The 23,808-nt window shown below is 31.1% G+C and overlaps 1 protein-coding gene across 3 annotated transcripts in view; it reads right to left on the reverse strand.

The window, feature by feature from the left end:
• Nucleotides 1-7,650: 7,650 nt before the first annotated feature.
• The window catches only part of LOC140434778 (E3 ubiquitin-protein ligase LRSAM1-like), a 79,070-nt gene continuing 62,912 nt past the window's right edge, over nt 7,651-23,808 (reverse strand). Inside the window, exons 9-13 of one of the 3 annotated variants that reach the window (XM_072523284.1) lie at nt 17,673-17,916; nt 17,356-17,462; nt 14,520-14,638; nt 10,927-11,162; nt 7,651-8,935 (exon numbers count right to left, since the gene is read on the reverse strand). In XM_072523284.1, the coding sequence (XP_072379385.1) occupies nt 8,816-8,935; nt 10,927-11,162; nt 14,520-14,638; nt 17,356-17,462; nt 17,673-17,916 (826 nt within the window). In that variant the 3' untranslated portion in view covers nt 7,651-8,815. Of the gene's footprint in view, nt 8,936-10,926; nt 11,163-14,519; nt 14,639-17,355; nt 17,526-17,672; nt 17,917-23,808 lie in introns of all 3 variants that reach the window. The other 2 variants (XM_072523282.1, XM_072523283.1) reach the window with 2 other exon arrangements.

Below are 23,808 nucleotides of genomic sequence, written 5' to 3' on the forward strand. Positions count from 1 at the left end.
CAATGATCAGCTCACTCCCGGAAGAAAACTTCGACAATCACCGCATCTATATCAATATGTTCCGCAGCCTGAGATGTACCGTTAAGAAGAAAAATTGCAGATGTTTCAATGCCACGTAAGCTCCGAAACTACTGCATGGTTAAAAGACAAAAACCGCGAAAACCTACGTACTTTGATTTAACGAATACCATTAAATTTAATCTTAACGATTATTAAAACAGTGCTCTGCGTATTCCAGTGACATCAAAAAATACTCAAAGAGTATAATGCAAAATAAATTATTCACAAAATAAGCATTTTTATCATTAAATCTTTATTTGTAACCATGTATTTAATTTAAGTATATTTAAAATATATTCGTTTATAAAAAACTAATAAGCAAATACCTTATGCATTTGTGCAATGAAGTATCTATGGCATTTATCGAATAAAATCTGTTGGCCAACATTTTATTTTTATTTTGCTCTCACCATTGGTTTCTCCATGCGACTCTATGCGATAGTTTGGATACAGGGTGTCAAATCGGCACTGTTTCAAAATAAAATTGGTCAGATCTCGTATAACACTCGGTGTAAGGTACCATAACCTAATATTGAAAGAATCTTCAAGACCTGCTCTATAGTTAAAAAGGAACTTTTGGTCAACTTCTCGTATAAATGGAAGTGGTAGAATGCTCGAAATATTTTAGATTAATTTGGCATATGTAAAAGCCCCTCATCCTAAAGTTTCTAAAACTAAAACGATATATACATATATATATATATATATATATATATATATATATATATATATATATATATATATATATATATATATTGATTTATAGTATCAGCAATCGGTCAGGAAATAAAACTCTATTTGTTCAGTCTCAATATTTCGTCACGATTTTGTGACTTCTTCAGGAGAAAACTGTAAATTTATTAGAATAATTGATTATTATATGTAAATAAATATATTATATATATATACAGGGTCCAATTAGACGTTTTAGTTTTAAAAAATTTAGAATGAGTCATATGCCTAATTAATCTAAAATCTATAAAATAGGATTTCCGGATAGGTTTCATCAGTATTTAAATTTTTTGAATGTTCTTCAATTTCAATTGATTCTCTTATTACACGTTTAGTCCTATTTTCAATTTTAGCTAGCATCAGTTTTATTTATGTTTATTTTAAGTCCTGTGTTTATTACATGTTACGATTTTCTTCTCGTCTAACCTGTATTCTTCGATTGGTCTGTCCGATATACGATTTTTCGCAGTCCTCACAAGTAATTTTGTATGCTCCTTGATATTATAAAAAAATTTAAATACAAGAAATAGTTGCCAAAGACCACAAACTGCATAGAATCCAATTCCACTTAGCAAACGCCCTTGACCTTAGTTTCCTCTCACTCACAAAGTTTTTCTGCATGGATGTATTAATAATTATCGTGGTAAATATGATTTATATATTTTTTATTGTTAATTTCAATTCAACATTTTTTCAGCAGTTTTGAAAAAGTTAAGCAAGTTGTGGATCACCGTCACCATCAATAACATAGGTTCATTTGCAAATTTTCTTAAGTGAACTCTAGATAAATAGAGACTTTAAGGGTAAAATGTACATAAGCCTCTAATAAATCGAATAATTCCGGTAACGTATAAAAAAAAAATAAAGCTATTCTCTTTACATATTTTTTATCGTAAAATATTTTTAACTATATTAGTATGCTAATATTCCCCTTTGTGAGAGCTTTTCGAAGTGAGCAAGACCGAGTGAGAGCTAAGGGCGGCTCGATTCCAGATACCAGGACCCATTCCGGTTTCATAGCGTTCTCCGGGTATGCCCTTCCGGAAGTAACCCTTTCTTTTAAAAAGATTAATTTTACGATCAGCTAACTTTAGTACTTTTCCAGTAGACGCATATAGAAGGATCTTTCACTGTCAGTTTTTAGCGTCGGCGAGGTTATACACATGTTATGAAAAAGAATCAAAGGTTGATCAAGATTTTAATTCCTTATTGTATCACTAGGCAGCGGTCATTTCAGCGCTATTACTGCTTCTAAAATATAAGAGTGTGGCAAGAAATGCAACTTTAGATATTTTTATATGTAGGATGGCATTAAATTTTTGCGTTTTATAAAATTTTTTGAAGAAAATAAAATTTTTATAAGCTATAAATAAAATTAATTAAAAGTCAATCACTGGGAGAGAAACCTTAAAAAATTGTAAAGTGTTTCGATCAAAAAACAATTCCTGATCTTGTTAGTACGCTGGAATTGCTTTTTAGCACATAGACCAAAGAAATATTTTTTACTCCAAATACCATCACCCCCCTCGCAACAGAGTTGCTAAGAAACCAAGGGGCTCTAACGAGCAGACTAGGTCATAAAACACCGTGACAAAAGTATTCAAAATGTGGTAGCACACAGACACCATCTTGATACTCAACTATTCGGGCTCAAGTTTATTTGATCATTAACAAACTGGTGAACTGTGTTAACGAATATACAAAAAAAATGGACGACTGAAGTGGTGAAGACGATTGAGGCCTTGTGGGAGGGAGCTTAAATATAATTCATCCAAATAATATGCCCAAGCGCCTCATGGTCTTCACCCGCGTTCACCGAGAAAGAGCTTGATGGAAAAAACATCACGACCTATCTAAAGAGACAAAATCAAGAGCTTAACACAGAAGACTGGTTGTGATCTCTGTTCCACAGACTGTACGACAGTAAAGATAAAGGTTATAGAGGGAGGAGTTATGAAGGAGACAGTTCTCAGATCAGCATAAACAGCTGGTGAGAGATTGCATGAAAAATAAACTGCAATTAATGCTTTGAGACGAATGCCTAACATCTGACCTGGGGCAGTGCAAACACCAAACTCTTAAAAAATGGCATGCCTTAGATGAGGTGTCTGGTTCAGACTATCGAGACAGGCAATGAGCATATCAAGGAAACTTATCGTAATCCTCGTAAAACAAATTAGGAAGCATATCAAGCAGACCTGGAATATTGTTTAGGTAAGAAGAAAGGGACGATAAGGCATACATTGAACGTAGACATTGCCGCCGTATACTTTTTTAAACAGGACAATTTTTCAATGAAATAATTTCGAAAATAGTCTAAAAAGTTTAAATGAAAAGTCCTGAGAAAATGAAATTTTTGGTTTGGTTGGAATATATTTTGAAAATTTTTTAAAATGTTTCGTAAATTTTTGGGCTGGAAAACAGTATAATAAAAACTTACATGACGGTTTTTCGTAGTGAACAAATCTATTTTTAATTCAAAGTTATAAAATTTTACTTAAATGTAATAAAAAACTACTTTGAATATTGTAAATTTCATACCTTTTTAAGTTTTAAAATTAAAAATTTAACAATATAATATATTAAAAATAAAGATTTTATTGCGAAAAAACAAAAAAAGACAGTTTGCGAATCAATGGCATCGAAATTTGATTAAGCGTGGATGCATAAGTTAAATAAATAGCTCAACTGAGACTTACGCTTAAAGATTTAATTTTTGTAAGTATTGTGGTGCTATTATCAGATATGATTATAAATGAAAGACTTAAACAATATTACTTGCTTTAAACATCTATTAAATTTTTAGACCCCTTAACTCTTTTTTCTTTCTTTTTTATTTCTGTCTTTATTTTTTAGTTACGACTGTGATGCTGTTATCAGACATGATTACAAATGAAAGACTTAACCAATATTTACTTTAGTTAAATATTTATTAAATTTTTAGACCCTTTAAATGTATTTTTCTTTCTTTAGATGTTTATTGAGGTCTTTATTTTTTAGTTGTGACTAGAATCAATCACAATATGTAGTAAAAAACTATACTAATGAAATTCGAAAGGCCACAAAATGTGCTTATGTCTAAGTATCGCTGCTACTCAAGATATTTAATGAACACAAAGGCAGCATAAATTAAACTTACTTGGGTAGTACCATATTAGGAAATTATTAAGAACCAAGAAAATTTATGAAGTTATAAAGGTAGTTTATCTTTTTCATAAAATAGTATAACCACAGAATAAATAACAATCAGAATGCCCACTCTCAGATGCCGCCTTTGAAGTGTGTCAACACGCGATCGCCATATTTTAAACGGAAATACAGACTCGGATTGAGAAATGTGACAAGCTACGATATAACCATAATTTAAATTTTTAGAGATTAATAATTTAATTTAATCTATTCTTCAACTAAAAGTAAGACATAAAATATTGCATATTATGTCTATGGTTGCCGTAAATCAATTAAACCGAGTTAATTTTTCTATGCACACCAGATAAAATTTCACTGAACATCACTGGTTCCGTTTAAAAACATGGCTGATTCCGTCTGCGCGAACGAGATGCGCGTACTTATGTTGACAAGGAGAGTGGGCAATCTGATTGTTTTATTACTCTGTGGTATTACTATCGGTAATTACCAAATCAAAAGATTTAAAATAATAAGAAGAAAACGGTTACGCCAAACTCCTTAGTTATACAAAAGTTATTATGTAAATAAATTATTATTTTCTATTTTTGAGTAAAAATTTACATTCCCTTATAGTTGTTATACTGCCGTTGAAAATTGTTACCGAAAACTGTATGCAAATTAATTATAAATAATTATATAAAGTTAATTACCTTTGGTTTGGTTAATATTATTTACTTTTCTTGAGTAGCACTGTAGAACATTCAATCATATATATATATATATATATATATATATATATATATATATATATATATATATATATATATATATATATATATATATATTAGTTTTGAGTTTCTTGAACCGTACTATATTTAATATAAAATTAGTATTTCTTGGGTTTAGGTTCAATAAGATATATATATTACATGTGGAACTAGATTTTATTTTCCATAACAATTAACGTTTCGGCAGGAAACCCTTGCTTTTTCAAGATTCTAAAATGTATAAGAACCTTTTAAATAAATATTTCACAAAACTAAAAACACAAACTCCAAAACTTAAAAAATCACATGTTGTTTACGAGATACAATGTATTAACTGTGAAGGTGCCAATATCGGTCAAACTAGTCAACTGCTTCAATCCAGAATTCGTTCTCACAAATATGACAAGAACAACGTCACTGCGCTCACAAAACATGAAAGTGAGAAGAAGCATAAATTTGAATTTTGAAAACATCAACATTTTAAAAACAGAACAAAACAAAAAGAAGAGGGGGATATACGAATCAATAGAAATAAAAAGAAATAACAACGCAATAAATGATAAAAAAGATACACAAAACCTAAATAAAATATATTTCAATCTGATTTAAATAATAATAAATATAACACCATAAAAAGCTCTTAAAGTCATAACATATCTCCACTTTACCTTTTTCGAAAACATCAATGATACGCTCATATAAAAATAATTATATACTAATGACAGTAAACCATGAGATATCAGATATCAACTTTTATTTGTCAGTTCATTTATTTCTGTGTCCCGTTTTACGTTTTGGTAAGTCATATATATACATATTTTACAATAACTGTTTGTTCTTATACATGTACATTTTAGAATCTTGACAAAGGCAAGGGATTCTTGCCAAAACGTTGATTGCTATTGAAAATAAAATCTAGTTCCACATGTAATATATATCTTATTGAATCTAAACCCAAGAAATACTAATTTTATATTAATATATATATGTATATATATATATATATATATATATATATATATATATATATATATATATATATATATACGCCAAATCTGGTGTACCTAGCCCCTAATCTAGTTGACCTGAATATCAGTTTTATGGCAGCACCACACTTAGCTATGTGTTATTTGTTATGCGGCTTCGTTGTATTCGCCCAAATATTTCTTATTGATCAGAGAATAACAACAAATACGCTATTCCACACTTGTGCCGGCAGGACAAACATGCCAAATATTTGCGTCATGCGTGTTTGGCAGAACCAAAATGTGCGTGAACGTATTGACGGTCGCTGTAACTTATTTTTACTTAAATCCAGAAGTCTCACTCCATTTTCATGTGTCCACTACATTTCACAGTAGGTTCACCACAAATCAAAGCGTAATAGGTACAATAGTTGTATATCAACACATAAATTTGTCGAATTAATGGTTAAATAATAATGAAAATTACCTACAATTAATTTAGGTTAAGATAACAGCCAGACAACCACCGGTGCGTGCGAAATGTGGGCAGTCGACACATACATTCGGCTTATTCGCGTTCTTTAAAGAGTGTTAAAAAGCCGATAAGACGATGGACAGGCGTATTTGCTTATGTGTGTGAATAAAGCGCCTAATTGACGAATGTACCCTCTACACTTCGTCTTATGCGGCCGAATATGGCGCATAACGTATAACACATAGCGAAGTGTGGTGCAGCCATTAAAATTTGATTTGCACCTCTTTGAAGAACCTTTTACTTTGTAAATAGGGCTTGTGCCATGAATCACCAGGCTTGGCCATGGCTATAATTATATACTAAAATGGTATTTTACACGATCCAATATCAACTTTATAATGAACAAGAAACTTCTATATTGTACTCTTATCTCATTATATATTTGCATTGGACTTTATAATATTTATATTACATTACAAATAGACACAAGTGCAAAAGGAAGAAGTATCTCGAGAGAAATAACAAGTATAAAATGATACACAATGCGTATATATTGGTAAAAGACATAAATATTTAATGATCAAGTATGGCATCTAAACCTGAGTATATGAAAATATTTATTAAGACGGTTGTACAAAAGGTTTAGAAATATAAATAGGTTAATTTTTTAAACGTGCTTACAAGGTTATTCATATTGTGTAAGAAAAATGAATGTATACTATGGTTCATAAAATGGAATGCACAATGAAATCAATTTCAAATTACACAGCATTTTGCGTAATTATTGTATTTTCGTTGGGTTTTTCCACAAATTATCATTCTGAACCTCTCACCATTAAATGGTGACTGATTGTCGGTTTTCTGCCGTTAAAGATAAATCGTACAATAATTCGGTGGTTTACTATTTTGTTGCAGATCTTATTTTAGTTGGAGTGCTATTCGCACTCCAGCTATTTTTATCACTCTGAGCCATAGTTGGTGTGTTCACAACACGTGAGTTATTCCGTGCGTTTTATATAAATAATTTTATTTTTGTATTAAACATTTTGTACAGCCTATACATTATTAGTACCAAAAGAGACAACCTTACAAATATTTGATAATTATTATCCAATATCAATTCTTGATGTATATAAAAAAGTATATAATTTGTTAAATGTCATACTATACTTATAGCTATAATAAATATAATCGTCACCCAATATCAAGATATATTTCAAACCAATCAAAATCTGTAATTAAGAGATCAATTTATACATATCCTTCAATTTTCAAATTTATCTTTTGAAGTTGTCCAGATATCTTCATTCAACATTTGATAGACTCACTATCAATAGATAGATATTTCCAAGGAAAAGTTAATTTCCTATAGTTGGCTTTGTATCATATATATATATATATATATATATATATATATATATATATATATATATATATATATATATATATATATATATATATATATATATATATATATATATATATATATGTATATATATATATATAAACACACATATAATATATATATATATATATATATATATATATATATATATACAATAATTGGAACACATATTCCATCTTCAGTGCTGCTACAAAGGTATACATGTTTATATTTAATTACATGATTGCTACTAATTTTATAGTGTTTAAAATTTAAGCAGATTCATTTCGTGACAACGCAAACTCCAACGTTTGCGTTTCAGAATACGTTTCCGGGCCAGTAACTCACGTGGGAGTTTGGAACTTCTTCAAACCAATCACCTCTGTTATTATTAATACGTGATATTTATGTCTGATCTCATTATATATGATTTGATGCTAATCGAGAGCTTTCATTTGACGCATATTTTGATCTTCAATGATGATATTTTACCATAAGTATACTATAATTAATTTTGTTTTTCTAACTTACATTTTTCATTTAAGATGCAACCCCCTGTGCATAAAGAATTTATTTGCTTTAATTCACTGCTTAAGCTTTTTGTGTTTTTGTGATTAAAAACTCCTGATGTTTGATTAGTTTTTTTATATTGCTGTTTAATAGAAAAAAAATTAAAATAATATAAAAATGTTGATTAAAAAGCATCAAACGATACTGCCATGTATACTCCAGACATCTAGTAACTTTTCTAAGTACGAGCAAGAATTTTGTTTATGTGGGACAGATAAAGCGTACTGATTATTATATTCAAGACATTGGAAGGTCCCAATTACACTCCGTTTATAATATTGGTTATTCAATTATCCCCTAAAAATACAAACAGTATTCAGCGGGATTTTTTGAAATTACCTCTTTATTTTTATTTCTCTATGAACAATAATAAACCGTCAAGAAGGTATTAGTTTTTTTTAAGTTTCCTACCGAGCATCCTTGTCATTACGAATTATTTGTTTATTATCCGAAGAAGTATTAGTGCAGCAACAGAATAAGATATAAAAGGGACTTCCAGGATATTTAACAATAGACCATCTAAAATATTGGGAGATAATAACAATCCTATAACACTTTTATAAAAAATTAGTCAGAATTTATCATAATTGTACTTGATTCTATTCAAGTCTTCATTTTATTAATAAATACGAAAATATTTTATGATTTATTTCTTTGATTAAAGCAGTTTAATAATAAAATGTAGTTAATAATTATCAAATATTTGTTGGAAGAACTTTTGGTTAGATGTTTACTATAATACGAGTGTAATTTTTCGATCAATCGTAACTCTACAAAGCGGACAATCAGAAATTGGGACTGAGCATTCACAGCAACAGCAAAGATGACCACATGGCACGAATATTATTTGACACTGAAACAAAAAATAAATAAATGAAATAAATACCTGTCCAAAATTTATAATGTATTTCTTAATATTTTCTAAAGAATTAAAAATGTTATCAATTAAGGAATTGATTGAGATTAACTCAATCTGAAATATAAATCTACCTCCTGGCGAGTTCAAAAATCTAAATTTGTTATATAGTAGTATAGTATATAAGATTCAGAAATTACGTCCATTATCATAATTTTTTTTTTTCAACCTATATTTATTTATTGTCTGTTATAATTCCTATATTTACTTTCCAATGTTCTGAAGTTAGATACCTAGTCAACTTCAGAACTAGAAATATTACAAGCTACCTAAATATACATTATTAGTTATTTTAGTCTACTTTATGTTTTAATCTACTGTACCAGTTTTAGCGTGTATAAAGCTGATAGCAAAAGCCATATATATATATATATATATATATATATATATATATATATATATATATATATATATATATATATATATATATAGATATATATATATATATATATATATATATATATATACAGAGTGAGTCACCACTAACGAGACGGAAGATTACAGCGAAACGGCAATACATTTTAAAATTCTGAAATATACAGGGTGTCACAATAAAGCGCGGCGTTTCAAAGGTATATTTTTTCTTATGGAACACCCTGTATTTTATTGGATTTTCTAATTGTCTGCAAAAAATAAGGTATAGTTTTATAAGACTTCCCTATGTACAGAGTGCTCTGAGTTATGTCGAATTTTCTTAAAATGTAAAACTTTAAATGAGGACTCATTCTTAATTTATTTAAGCAATTCTAAAATTATTACTCATACATCTAAATAGCTGGATATTGGTCGAATGTATTTCATGATTAGTTATTAAACATTTATTTACAGGGTGTTCAAAATTTGTAGTTTCATTATTGGATTATTCAATGTGTAATATAGGGCTTATTTTAAATGGAACACCCTGTATATTAATGAATTATTAAATTAAAAAATTTTTCTCTTTTGAATGATATACGGATGTCCTAAAATTAGGACTGATAGTTTTGAAGTAATTTAAAATTTTGTTAAACGGAAATCGATTTCAAATATTTATAATTGTTACTTTCGATTTTTAACCCCATCATATTGACATATTGTTATAAACGAAACCAGTGTAGTTGTAAATACTCTCTCTCTCTCCAATGGCGGTACAGCCCAAATCGGGCCTTGGCCTCAACATTTACCCTTAGAAAGCACCAGTGCCACCCAGTGTACCTAAAGAATATAACCACAATTCACCCAGATAGAAGACTAACCTGACAATAACACATAATTTAAAAGTAAAAGATATTTACTGGCTAATCGATAGAAAGTCCAAAGTATCAATAGAAAACAAATTTCTTATTTATAAAACGTAGTACATCTCTATTATACAAAGAAGTCAATCTAAAATACTCCGCAAGATACAGATGTACCTTGGTATGTCTCCAATCAAACACTACACGAAGACCTAAAATAGAGTATGTTAAAGACGTCATTCAAAGACAAAATACAAAACACCATAATAAATTAGAAACCCACACAAATTTGCCAATTCACCCACTACTATAGCACCATACCAGAAGACTCAAGAGAAATTGACCAGCAGACCTACAAAATGGTGAAAGAGGACTTGTCGTGGGAGACGGCCTTATCACGTCAAACATGAACAAGTAATGAGCTCTAAAGTCAACACATTAGCCCATACGATAACATTGTATTCTGATTGCTAATTTAAATATAAACTTAAAAACATTTTACAAAGACTGGCAACTCTTAGGTTATCTGACAATATCCATAGTTTTTAAATATATGTTAACATCACCAAGAACAACATTGTACTGAGTCTTGCCTCTTGGATTTACGGTGCGAATTACCTTGGCGGCTTCAGCTCTCAGTATGTAAGTATACATTATTTATTTTAATTTATCAATTTCTATTTTAAAACATGATCACAAGCAACCATTTACCTCTAAATCCAAGCATATCACACATTCCGAACTGCTAATTGCTTTAATATTTTCTGGAATTGGAGCACTAGCTTCCTCAACAGGTTGTGGTGGGGCAGAAGCGCATGTATCATCACAACCAAGTATTTTCTTCTCTCTTTCGTACATTTCAAAGGCATCTAAGATTTTTCTTCGTTCGTCACCACATGTTACTCCAGCTGTTAACAAATCGTCTTCTGATATATATCGCGTATCACCTAAAATATAACAAATTTGTAGAAAAATCAAAAAGACATAAAATAAATACAGTTTAATTATCACGACCGAAATTACATAAATAACCGAGATGAAAACGTGTTTGGTCTAAACTTGGACGTGATGATCTTAGTTTGGTAGCGATGCTACTGATCTCAGAAATTACAGGCTCATAAGTCTACTTTGCCATATTTATAAACTATTTACAAAAAAAAAATTATGAAACGATTAGAAAATAAATTGGAATTTTATCAGTCCATTGAACAGGCGGCTTATAGAAAAGGCTATGGAACAAACGATTACCTATTGGTAATAAAAAATCTTATAGAAAAATGTGTTACTCTATAACATATGTTAAAGCGTACCCGGGATCCGACATAAATTCGGACCACAATCCACTTATTGCCAAAATGAAACTTAGTTTAAAGAAAGTTCAAAGACCAAAAATTATGAAGTACGATATTAACCAACTGAAAAATAAAACAGTAAAGGAAAAGGTATAAAAACGCCTAAAAGAAAAAATGTGGGCTCGTACAGAAAAACCATGGGCCCGTACAGAAACAGATAACACAGATGTAGAACTAGAAAATTTGCACAAAGTACGTCAAGAAATAACAGAGAAATACTTAAAACCTGAAAGAACAAATAAAAAGGAATGGATGACGGAGGAGATTCTATGTATGATGGAAGACAGAAGAAACGCTAAAGATAATAAGAATTACTACAACAACATAAATACCGAAATAAAAAGGGCTATTAAAATAGCAAAAGAAAATTGGTTTAGCTCGAAGTGTACAGAGATAGAGTCATTACAACAAAAACATGATTCATTTAACCTCCATAAAAAGATTAAAGAAGCGGCAGGCTTATATAAACACAAGAACACTGGATTCCTGACAGATAATCAGGGAAACATAGTACTGGAAATAGAGCATAAAAGAGATACTTGGATTAAATACGTGGAAAAAACTATTGAAGATATACGAAGTAACACTGGTATTACAACAAACACCAATTGAGAATCTGGACCACCATTTACAGTCGAAGAAGTAAAATATGCCATCAAAAGCACCAAAGATGGTAAAGCAGTAGGCCCTGATAATTTTCACTCAGAATTCTTAAAACTTATGGACTATGATGGCATAAAATGGTTGACAAATATATTTAACAGTATATATGATACGGGCGTGGTTCCCCAAGAGTGGTTAGTGTCAACTTTTATAAATCTTCCAAAAAAACCCAATGCGAGAAAGTGCGAAGACTATAGAATTATAAGCCTTATGAGCCATTTACTTAAAACATTTCTAAAGGTTATTCACAAAAGAATATATACAAAATGTGAGGAACAACTAACAAGAACACAATTCGGATTTCGTGATGCTCTGGGAACACGGGAGGCCCTTTTTGCTGTACAGGTGCTATTTCAGAGATGCAGGGATGTGAATTGTGACATATACGTATGCTTTATAGATTACCAGAAGGCATTTGACAGAGTAAAACATGACAAATTAATGACTCCAATGCAAGAAATTGGAATTGACAACAAAGATCTTAGAATTATCAGAAACATTTACTACAATCAAACGGCCAAAATCAAAATAGAAGACCAGTTAACTGATAAAATTGCAATAGAACGTGGAGTACGACACAGTATTTTGTCTCCATTGTTGTTCAATATTTATTCTGAATGGGTATTTAAGGAAGCTTTAGACGGTTGTGCGAAAGGAATACTAATAAACGGTGAATGGTTAAATAACATTAGATATGCAGATGACACTATAGTTTTTGCCGATAATCTGAATGACTTACAGATATTAACAAATCGCATAACAGAAGTCAGCTACAGATACGGACTAGCTCTTAACATAAAGAAAACCAAATTTATGACAATTAGTAAAAAACCAATACTAAACGCTCAACTTACAATCAACCAACAGAATATCGAAAGAGTCGAGCAATATACATATCTAGGCACCAGTTTAAATAGCCAATGGGACCACTCAACAGAAATTAAACAGCGAATAATAAAAGCAAAAGCAGCATTCGTTAGAATGAGAACCATTTTCAACAGTCGAGACATATCATTAAAAACAAAATGCCGTCTATTGAACTGCTACATATTCACAGTTCTGCTCTACGGAATGGAAGCATGGACACTGACTGTTGCATCTATGAATCGGCTCGAAGCTTTCGAAATGTGGTGTTATAGGCGCATCTTACCTATATCCTGGGTTGACAGAGTTACTAATGTGGAGGTCCTGCGTAGAATGGGGAAAGAATGTGAAATTCTCATGACCGTCAAAACTAAAAAGTTGGAATATCTAGGACATGTAATGAGAAATCAAGAATGTTACGGCCTTCTCCAGCTGATTCTCCAAGGGAAAGTAAATGGTAAGAGCGGACCGGAAAGAAGACGCATTTCCTGGCTTCAAAATTTACGAAAGTGGTATAACACGACTACCACCGAACTGTTCCGCGCTGAAATAAACAAGGTAAAGATAGCCGTCATGATCGCCAACATCCGGAATGGATAGGCACTTTAAGAAGAAGATAGAAAAATGTACTGAATATAATAAACCACTAGCATTAATATTTGTGGATTATGAAAATGACTTTGATATCATAGCAATGTTGGCTATGTTGGGCGTTTCACTTCAAGACGAGATCCCAAAATTCGACAGATACGACGAAGATCAGGGGTTGTTGATGCTGTATAGAGAATAGCAACACTGAAGTGGAGCTGGGGACATATAACAGATGGACAAAGCGGATACTATAAGCGGATTAGACTGGAGACCAAGGGATGATGCCTACTGAAGTAGTGGTTGTCCACCAACACAGAGTGACGATTTAAAAGGAACTGCATGCAAGAGGCACAAGATCGAAACAGATGGAAAACTATAAGGGATATCTATGTCTAGGTGGACAATTGAAGATTTAATGATGATTTCCTTAATAGCCAGAGCCAGAGATGGACCAAGAAAATGTTATGGAGGTTGTCCTCCAACAAGATGGTCCGACGAGATCTAGCGCATCCGGTGCAACTGGATTCAAGGTGCTCAAGACCGGAAGCAATGGAATTATTTACGGGTAGCCTATGTTCAGCAGTTGACTCAAAAAGGCTAATGATAATAATGATAATGATGATCTCCTTAATCATTCGTAAGGATATTGTAAAATCAGAAAATAGAATGATGTCTAACGTGTTTAAAGTTATTATCTTTGACAATCTCTTCATTTAAAAATTTGTGCATGTTTTATCACTAATGATTTTTTTCTAATATTTTCTTACAGGTTACGTTGTGTAAATTAACAGGTTATTAAAATAATAACTACAAAATTATTTAATAACTACTTACATTGGCTCTGGGTAAGTTTAGCTAAAAACGGAAGGCAGTGAATTACTCCATTTAGTAATAAAGCTTGTGCTAAAGATGGATCAATGTTTTTCTGTGCGTGAGATAATCCTTCAGGTAACCTTAAAACAACAATAAAAAATATATGTTCTCAAAGCATAGTCATTAATCACCAAACTTTTTGTATATGTTTATGTAAGAAATTTAGTGTTTTTAACGTAAATGGCACACATAAACAGTATAGAGCCATCGAAAAAAAATCGTAAATGAGATAGGCCATGTGTTGTAGTAGGGTTTTAACCCTTAAGAAATAAAATGTAAAATTGTAATAAATATAATAGAAATAATTCGTATTTAATATAACCATAAATGTTTAATACTTAAACAATCATTAACCTGACGTGAACTTGAACTGGCACATTATTTACCTTCGTTAGATATATAAATAGAGTAAATAAATAGTACGGTACATTGTATTATTAGAATATATTTATGTATAATAATATATGGATCACACTAGCAAATAGTTTGTTATTGTTTATGCTCATGTGTTACAACATGTCAGAAAACTGATACAATGAAATAAATAGTTTTAAGCCATAATTAGTGCAAATAATTAAACTAATAAATTAAGGGTAAACAACCCTTACCAACAGCATTTAATTTAATACATGGCGATCTCTGCGAAATAGGAAAAAATAATGGAAATTGTCATCAAAAATTGGAAATGAGGGCGAAAAATGGATATGGGGCATTGGACGTTGCGTAGAACGGAAATCCGGATAGACTGGAAGATGAAACTACACAGTGCTAGTATGTAAGTAAGAATCTAGTTCACTTTTGTGAAAAACTTACTTTTCAAATTTTTATTATCGAATAACGATTTTTTTTTAATATCTCTATTATCGAACTTTATAATATATTATTAAGGATTTTTATGTCAAATTGTTTTTATATGGACCTGAATATTAATATTTTGTTAGTAAATGAGATCTAAATGATTTTTTTTAAATATATAAATAATGATTAGCGATTACATTAAGCGCATTAAGTCGAACATTGCAATAAGCAAAGTTGAAACATTGAAAAAGCTGAATTATATGACAAATTTAGACAATACAACATAGTCAGAAACCCAATGCTCTTGTCACAATAAGAAAGGCCCTAAAAGAATTATAGAAGGTTACAAAATACTCGTTCTGTCTTTTGAATATAACCGTGTATCGTCCAAGGATGAGCATATGAATCAAAACACGATTAAGGCTTGTATTGTAAATAGATAGAATAATTAAAAACGCATATATTATCCCTTCTGTCATTTTGAGTTAACCAAGTTACGTTAAGGTTTATGCACATGGATCAAAGAAGAATCCAAGGATTAAAATTTGCAGAAAAACTACCCACAGATTTTAACCACTTTGATCAAGTCAAATGTTGGCTTATGGAGGCTACAGAAATGAAATGAATAAAGATATATGAGTGATATATGAATATGATATATAAATGATAATGAAGATATGTGAATATGAATTATGCTAAAAAGTACACTGTAGAAGAAAGTAGTAAAGTAAAAAGAAAAATTAAGAAATATGTATTTGTAGAGTACCTAAGATACTGAAAGAGGAAATAAAAGATTAAATTAAATTTTAAGTTGAAGAATATGAGAAAAATGTAAGAATATACATTAAAATTGTCAATAATATCAGGTAAACAAGCATTCACAAAAACACTTAACAAAGTAATCAAAGTTGAAATCTTAAGTACAGAACAACTCTTTTTTATAATAACTCGAGAACGACTGGATCAATTTGGCTAATTTTGATCTTGAAATATTTGTTGAAGTTCAAGGAGAGTTTAAAAGGTGAGGGAATATGGTAAAATTATAAAGATTTAGTAGAAGCAACAGTTTTGATTTCCCATACAACAGTTACATTATAGTCTTATACGAAATGTTATATGCCACTCCACCTCAACAGTAGTAGTTCATTAATTCTCTGTATAAACAAAATGACGTCATTTTTTTGTTGAATAAAATTAAATAAAATAGAATAAAATATAAAATAAAATATAATAAAATAAATTAAAATAAAAGAAATTAAATCAGCACGGCCCTATAAAAGAGCCTCGACCTTCCCAAGTCTATTACGCCAGTCAGTTCTATCCATTGCCAACTGTTGCAGTTTGCTGCGCCTATTTGTCTACCATCCTCATCTACACCATCCCTCCATCTGAGTTTTGGCCTACCCCTACTTCTACTTAACACATGTTGTGACATAAGGATTCTTCTAGGAGGGTAGTTCTGCTGTGATCTTGCCAGGTGTCCTGCCCATCTTAGTCTTCCTATTTTTATAAAGGATATTACGTCTTTACCACCAAATATATGTTTATATCTGTGATATATCTCGTAGTTGTACCTCCTTCTCCAAACACCATTTTCACAGATGCCACGGAATATTATTCTCAGGATCCTTCGTTCAAATACAAGCAGGAGATTTTCATCTTTAATAATTTCACATATGTACACTCTTTTTTGTATACACATAATAAATATATAAATCAATAACATTCCAATGCCACAAAATATATGTATGTATGAAAATAGATTCATAACGATTGTGTACACAAGTTAGGTTATGTATATATTTTTTAATTTCTTGTGTAAGAGTAGAAAAGCATAAAAAAAAAGAAAGGCTTATTCCATGGTGTCTCAATAACAGTTTTTTTTTATGGCTCGTTACAATTGGTATGAAATGATCCGCATTTATCAAATGCGGATCATTTCTATATTAAATTTGCTTTATCTAAGATTTTTTTAATATGCTTCGTACTTAATACTTACTTATCCAAAAGTCTTTGATATTGTCTGAGCCAAAAGTCCTCAATACTCTCGCTGTGGCTTTCTTCCATCACTTGAAGTGTAGAAATTAACTGCGCTCGTCTTTCTTTCTGTTGTTCCAACAAATCGATTAGTAACATTGACAAATTGCATCTCTTTACACATAAGTCATTCTGAAATTATTAATTTAAAATATGAGGCAAGTAAACAGATGTTTTGAATTAGGACAACAACTGTACGTGCACCAAATAATGGATTTTTAAAATTTATTTATTTCTATGATATTATTGATCAATTTATTTATTCTTGTATACGCTTACCAGGTGCTCATCCATTTCCAGCTTCTTTCTATCGATTTCTATTCTTGTTAGAGCGGCTAATTGAGTCTCGACCAACCTAATCTGTTGTAATAAACCCCAACTTCTGGCGTCTCCTCGTTCGAGCAAAGTTCCTACAGCTGCCTTTTGTAAGTCATTATCAATTATTAATTTATTGATCAGCTCTACTTTATGATCATCTTGATTTTGTAGAACTTCTATTAATTTTGAATCTATCTCCGTTTCTCTGAAATGAATAAAATAGTACATACCATAATATATGAGAAATGCTCATAATACTATTTAACATAACTTGGAATGCCTATCTTTCAAATCAAAACGAAATCATCAGTACAATTGGCTCTCAAAGACACGATATTTCTTTATAAAAACAAGATAATTCTGTTAACATGATACATGATAGCCTTATTGTTCATTCAATAAAACTAATTGTTTTAATGTATAAATTCTACTATCACAAATCACACAATCTGAATATACTTCCATTAGTACTGAATGTATGAATATACCACTCTGTCCTCCGGAGGCGTGTCAGCCGGGAGCTGACAGCCGTGCCGGACGGGAATTCCAAGTTTGGCCAAATCCAAATTTCTAATTGATTCGATGCAGGGAAATTCCACTTTCGCTACGTAAAACAAAGGATTTGTTTTACATAAAAGCAGGTAGATTTTCTCTCATCGATCAGTCGAGCTTGCCTCTTCTACTGTAGACCTAGTCGGTGCTATTATTGTTCCTACTAAGTTGTTTTATTTTATTTATTGTTTTATTTCTGATTTCTTATATACCATTTTTATTTTAGCATTATTGTATATTCAGACCTTTTCAGCTTAGAATATTACATTGATCTATATTTGTTCATGTACTGATTGTTTGATATTTTATTTGATTATTTTGATTGTTTATTTTTCTTGTATTTTGTGTCTAAGTTGTTCTTCCGTAAGTTAAGAACACTTAGAAATATTTATCTTGCTTTTTCTATTTTATATTTTGATTTGTACTTTGTCTAAGTAGTTCTTTCCGGTAAGTCAAAGAACTCTTAGAAATATTTCCATATTTTACTCTCACATTTACATATTTCATTTATCTATATTTCTGTCCTAAGTTGTTTCTTCCGTAAGTCAAGAAACACTTAGAAACATTTTTTCTTTGCATTATATTTTTATACCATTTAATTTAATTGTTTACTAAGTTATTCCTTCCGTAAGTCAAGGAATACTTAGATCATTTTTACCTATCTGTTTTCCATTTTTGCTCTGTTACTTTGTAACTGTTCCTTGGAACCGTTACCTATAACAGATATTTGTCACTGGAACTGTTATTTATAACAGCGGTAGTATTTAACCTTTCTACCAGCGACAAACCAAAGATGGTGAATACCCGATCCAATTCCGGGGATAGGAAGAAGCCCGAAGAGCCGGCGATGGGTCCTACAGGCCCAAATGCCCCCTCTCGGCAACAACTCAATAACTGTAATAACTATTGTATCACAAGTTTCACTACAGATGTAGTGAAACAAGTATTTTACAACATTTTGCTATAATTTGATGAGATTTCAATGGATAAACACAAATATAGTCTATAAAAAGTTAGAATGCAGAGTAAAGTAAATACAAGAAAAACTATCAACAGAAAGAAAAAGTCCTGGTCGGAAATATTCGAGAATCGAATTTTGGAAAAAATTTTAATATCTCTAACGAAGAAAACAGCATAATAATCTTAGGTTATCTAATGAATATATTTCATTACTTTTTTTAAAATTTTGATATAATAAGATGGGAAAAATTCTGGTGGATAATAATTTTTTTTAAAACATACCAAAAAAGGCCAAAATTTATATCAATAATACGACCGATATAAAAGATCGCTCCAATATATATCACAGTTTAATAAATTGAGTTGTTCGTAAATGTACTATTGGAAGATAGTTTAAATACGACCCTGAACCAGTTGTATTTTAAGTATCAGCCATGTGTTTTTAGGGTAAAATATCACTTTTGTATTTCATCACAATACTATAGTGTATTTTTATGTATGAGAGAGTAATAAAACAATAAATTATGTATGCAAATCCCTAAACTGTTGATACGGGTGACTCAATGAAAAACAGATATTTTTCAACAAGTTTACAGAAGTATATAGGAAAACAATTTTAAATTGAGTATGACCACCAGGTATAAAGGTTGGAGCAGAATAGAATACAATAGTTGTGAGGATTACTAATCCCTAAATAAGGTTGCCAGTGTCGGAGTGATGGAGGTTAACAGGTACTAATGAATTTGCAAGAAATGTAAGATGTTTATTTTATTGGGTATATATAACCAATAAAAGTTTAATAAGTACCTACTTATTTGCAAAATAAAGTTTAATTCTTTAGATAAAATAAAACGTTTTATTTTATCTATTTGCAAAATAAAGTTTAATTCTTTGCCTATTTGCAAAATAAAGTTTAATTCTTTAGATAAAATAAAACGTTTTATTTTATCTGAAATGAGTGCATTCCACGAAGTAAGGGTTTCAACAATCAAACATTTAATTCTTTAATTCCAGGAATCTACGTCAGTAATTGACTAGATAATTACCTTCTAAACTTATTCCACAGAAAATGTGATAGTGGGTTTTTCCATTTTGTATATAGGAAGGTCCAAGTGGCGTATTCAAAATTCTTAACAGTTCACTAAAAGTAGGTACTTCAGTTGCAAGGTGCAGTTTATTGTGTATACTAGTGTTATGGAAAATTTGGAAGTGCCGTGTAAACGCCGAAAAATTGGTCCTCTAACAGTTAATGAAAAAACATTAATATTTAATTGTTTTAAATCATTTACAGACAAACGTTTATGTGAAAGTGTTGATGAGACCGTTGAGTTAGTTAGCAGTACACTTGGTGTTGGGAAATCTACGATTTACAGAGTTATTAAAGAAGAGAAATGTGGTAGTTTTCAAATGCCACGTAATGCTCCAGGAAAACCAAAATTTCAAATAGAATATCATTTTAAAGAAGGACTTCGACGGAAATTGCATGAATTCTTCTTTAGACAAGAATTTCCAACATTGGATAAAGTTCTTGTCTCAGTTCGAGATGATAAGGATTACCCAGAAATGAGTCGAAGTACGTTATGGAAACTTTTAAAAGAAATAGGCTTCCGCTGGAAAAAGAATCCCAGAAAGTCTATTTTATTAGAAAGAAGCGATATTGTCATATGGAGAAGACATTTTCTAAGAACCATAAAGGAAATGAGAAACCAAAAAAGAAAAATATTTTATCTTGATGAAACATGGATCAACGAGGGTCATACACCAAATGAATTTTGGCAGGATGAAACTGTTACAAGTCAAAGGCACGCTTTTGTAAATAACTTATCTACTGGTTTAAACCCACCATCAGGAAAGGGACGCAGGCTGATAATAGTACACATTGGCAGTTCAGACGGTTTTGTTGAAGGTGGTTTATTAACTTTTGAATCAACTCGTACCGGTGACTACCATGAAGACATGAACGCTGATGTCTTTCAAGAATGGTTCGAACAAATGATAGATCTTCTTCCTAAGAACTGTGTAATAGTAATGGATAATGCAAGTTATCACTCCAGACTTATAGAAGGACTGCCCACAACCAAGTGGTTAAAAAAAGACTTGCAGAATTGGCTGAGTTCAAAAAATATTACGTACCATCCCGGATCTATAAGAAAGGAACTTTATTCGTTGTGTGCCCTTCATAAAGAAAAATTTAAAAAATACGAAATTGATGAAATTGCCAAAAATCGTGGAATGCCAGTACTTAGATCCCCACCATATCATTGTGAATTAAACCCGATTGAACTGGTATGGGCACAGATAAAGAGTGAAGTTTCAAGAAAAAATACCACTTTTAAAATTCATGATGTTAAACAATTGTTTTTGGAGGCCGTAAATAATGTAAAACCTGAAAACTGGGAAAAGGCAGTAAATCACACTATTAAAGAAGAGGAAAAAATGTGGAAGCTGGACAATATTACTGATAAAATGATCGAGTTCTGAAAGTTCATCTTCTGAATCTGATTTGGATTTGTAACAAGTAGCTGTAAGTTTTATATTAATATTTTTATTCATCTATTTAACATACCTTAGACGGTTTTAAAAACTCTTTTTCTCTTTTGTAATTTTTAAAAATTAAAAAAAATGTGAATTTTTTAAAACCCTTTTTAATGTAGGCCAGTCAGTTCTAATATAGTGTGTGATAAAAGAGGTCACTTTTGTTTACATACACATAACACTTTATAACACTGAAATAATTCATTTATTTTTTACAATTATTCAAAGTAATTTTTCAATTAATCTTGAGCACGCCCATGGAGTGGTCGGAGCTACCAGTTAAAATTATGCTAATTACTCTCTCGTTCATAAAAATAAACTATAGCAAATAGTGCAGACATACATATGAATTGTAATAAGTGATGGATTCGACCGTTACTTGATGGAAGTTCATTTTATCTAATAGTAAAACACTGAAATATCACTACAGCTGTTTCGGCGGAGTGCCTTTCTTAAGTGAGCTATTTTTGTTAAGCGTCTACACTTTATCGACTTTAACTGAATCAGTTGAGAAGGAGGGAGCTGTTTGTCTCAAGTTGGTCATTCCAAATTATACCTGTATTTTTTAATTTGTTAATTTCCATCTTCTTCTTCTTCTTCGTCTAGCCATTTACGTCCACATCTGAACATAAGCCTCTTCAAGTCTTCCTTTCTATTGTTTTTTATTGTACGCTACTTGTAGCCATTTTTTCCCGGCAGTCCTTTTCAGATCATCTGTCCATCTCATAGGAGGTCTGCCTCTGGGTCTTTTGTGTTGGTATGGTCTCCAGGTTAAAATTGATCTGTGCCATTTGTTTAGATCGCTCCTAGCTACATGTCCAGCGTATTCCCATTTCAACTTTAATGATTTTTGCACCACATCGGTGACTTTGGTTTTCTGTCTTATCCATGTGTTTGTTTTCTTGTCCTTAAGTGATATACCTAGCATTGCTTTTTCCATCGCGTGTTGAGTGACTCTAAGTATATTCATATTCTTTTTTGTGATTGTCCATGTTTGTGCCGCATAAGTTAATATCGGAATAATGCATGCATCAAAAACTTTAGATCTAAGATGTAATTGAATTTGTTGATTTCTGAGTATATAGTTCAGTTTACCGAATGCTGCCCAAGCTAACTTTCGTCTTCTTTTTATTTCTTCAGTTTGAATTTCCCTATTTAGTATTATTTTTTGTCCTAAGTATATGTATTCTTCAACTTTTTCTATAACTTTATCGTTTATTATTGTCACGGTGTCTTCGGAGTGCATGCCTTTTGTTTTGTTTAAATTCATTTTCAGTCCCATTTTAGAAGATTCGGTATGTAGTTCTAAAAGCATGGTTTGCATTTCTTGTAGGTCAGTAGCTATCAGGATTATGTCATCTGCAAATCGTAGATTACTGAGGTAGCGACCATTGATGTTTATTCCCTTATATTTCCAATTTAGGTTTTTAAAAACGTCCTCCAAAACTAAGGCGAACAGTTTGGGTGATAAAGTATCTCCCTGTTTGACTCCCCTGTTTAATGGTACAGGGTTCGTGTGTTCATTTTCATTTAGGTAGTATGTAGCTGTAGCTTGGTTTATAGTTTCTTTTATTAAGTTAATATATCTGCTGTCTATTCAACAATTTTGCATTGCGTTTATTACGGCCTTGTGTTCTATGGTATCGAAAGCTTTTTCGTAGTCTACAAATGCTAGGAAAACTGGAAACTTGTATTCGTTACATTTTTCTATTAATATTTTTGTGGTTAACAGGTGATCGGAAGTTGAATAGCCTTTTCTAAAACCTGCCTGTTCATATGGTTGGTATTCGTCTAATTTCCTTGTTAGTCGAGTAGTTATGACTTTGGCGAGTATTTTAAACAGGCGTGACAGTAGGCTGATGGGTCTGTAGTTTTCCAATTTTCGACTATCACCTTTCTTGTGTAATAAGATTACTTTAGAGTTGTTCCAGCTGTTAGGGAGTTTGCCCTGATGTAAACAACTGTCCACAAGCTTAGTTACAATTGCAATTAGTTCCTTACCTCCTTCTGATATCATATCTGTGGTAATACTATCTTCTCCTGCAGCTTT

The sequence above is a fragment of the Diabrotica undecimpunctata genome, chromosome 2, assembly GCF_040954645.1.
Source record: "Diabrotica undecimpunctata isolate CICGRU chromosome 2, icDiaUnde3, whole genome shotgun sequence".
NCBI lineage: Eukaryota > Metazoa > Arthropoda > Insecta > Coleoptera > Chrysomelidae > Diabrotica > Diabrotica undecimpunctata.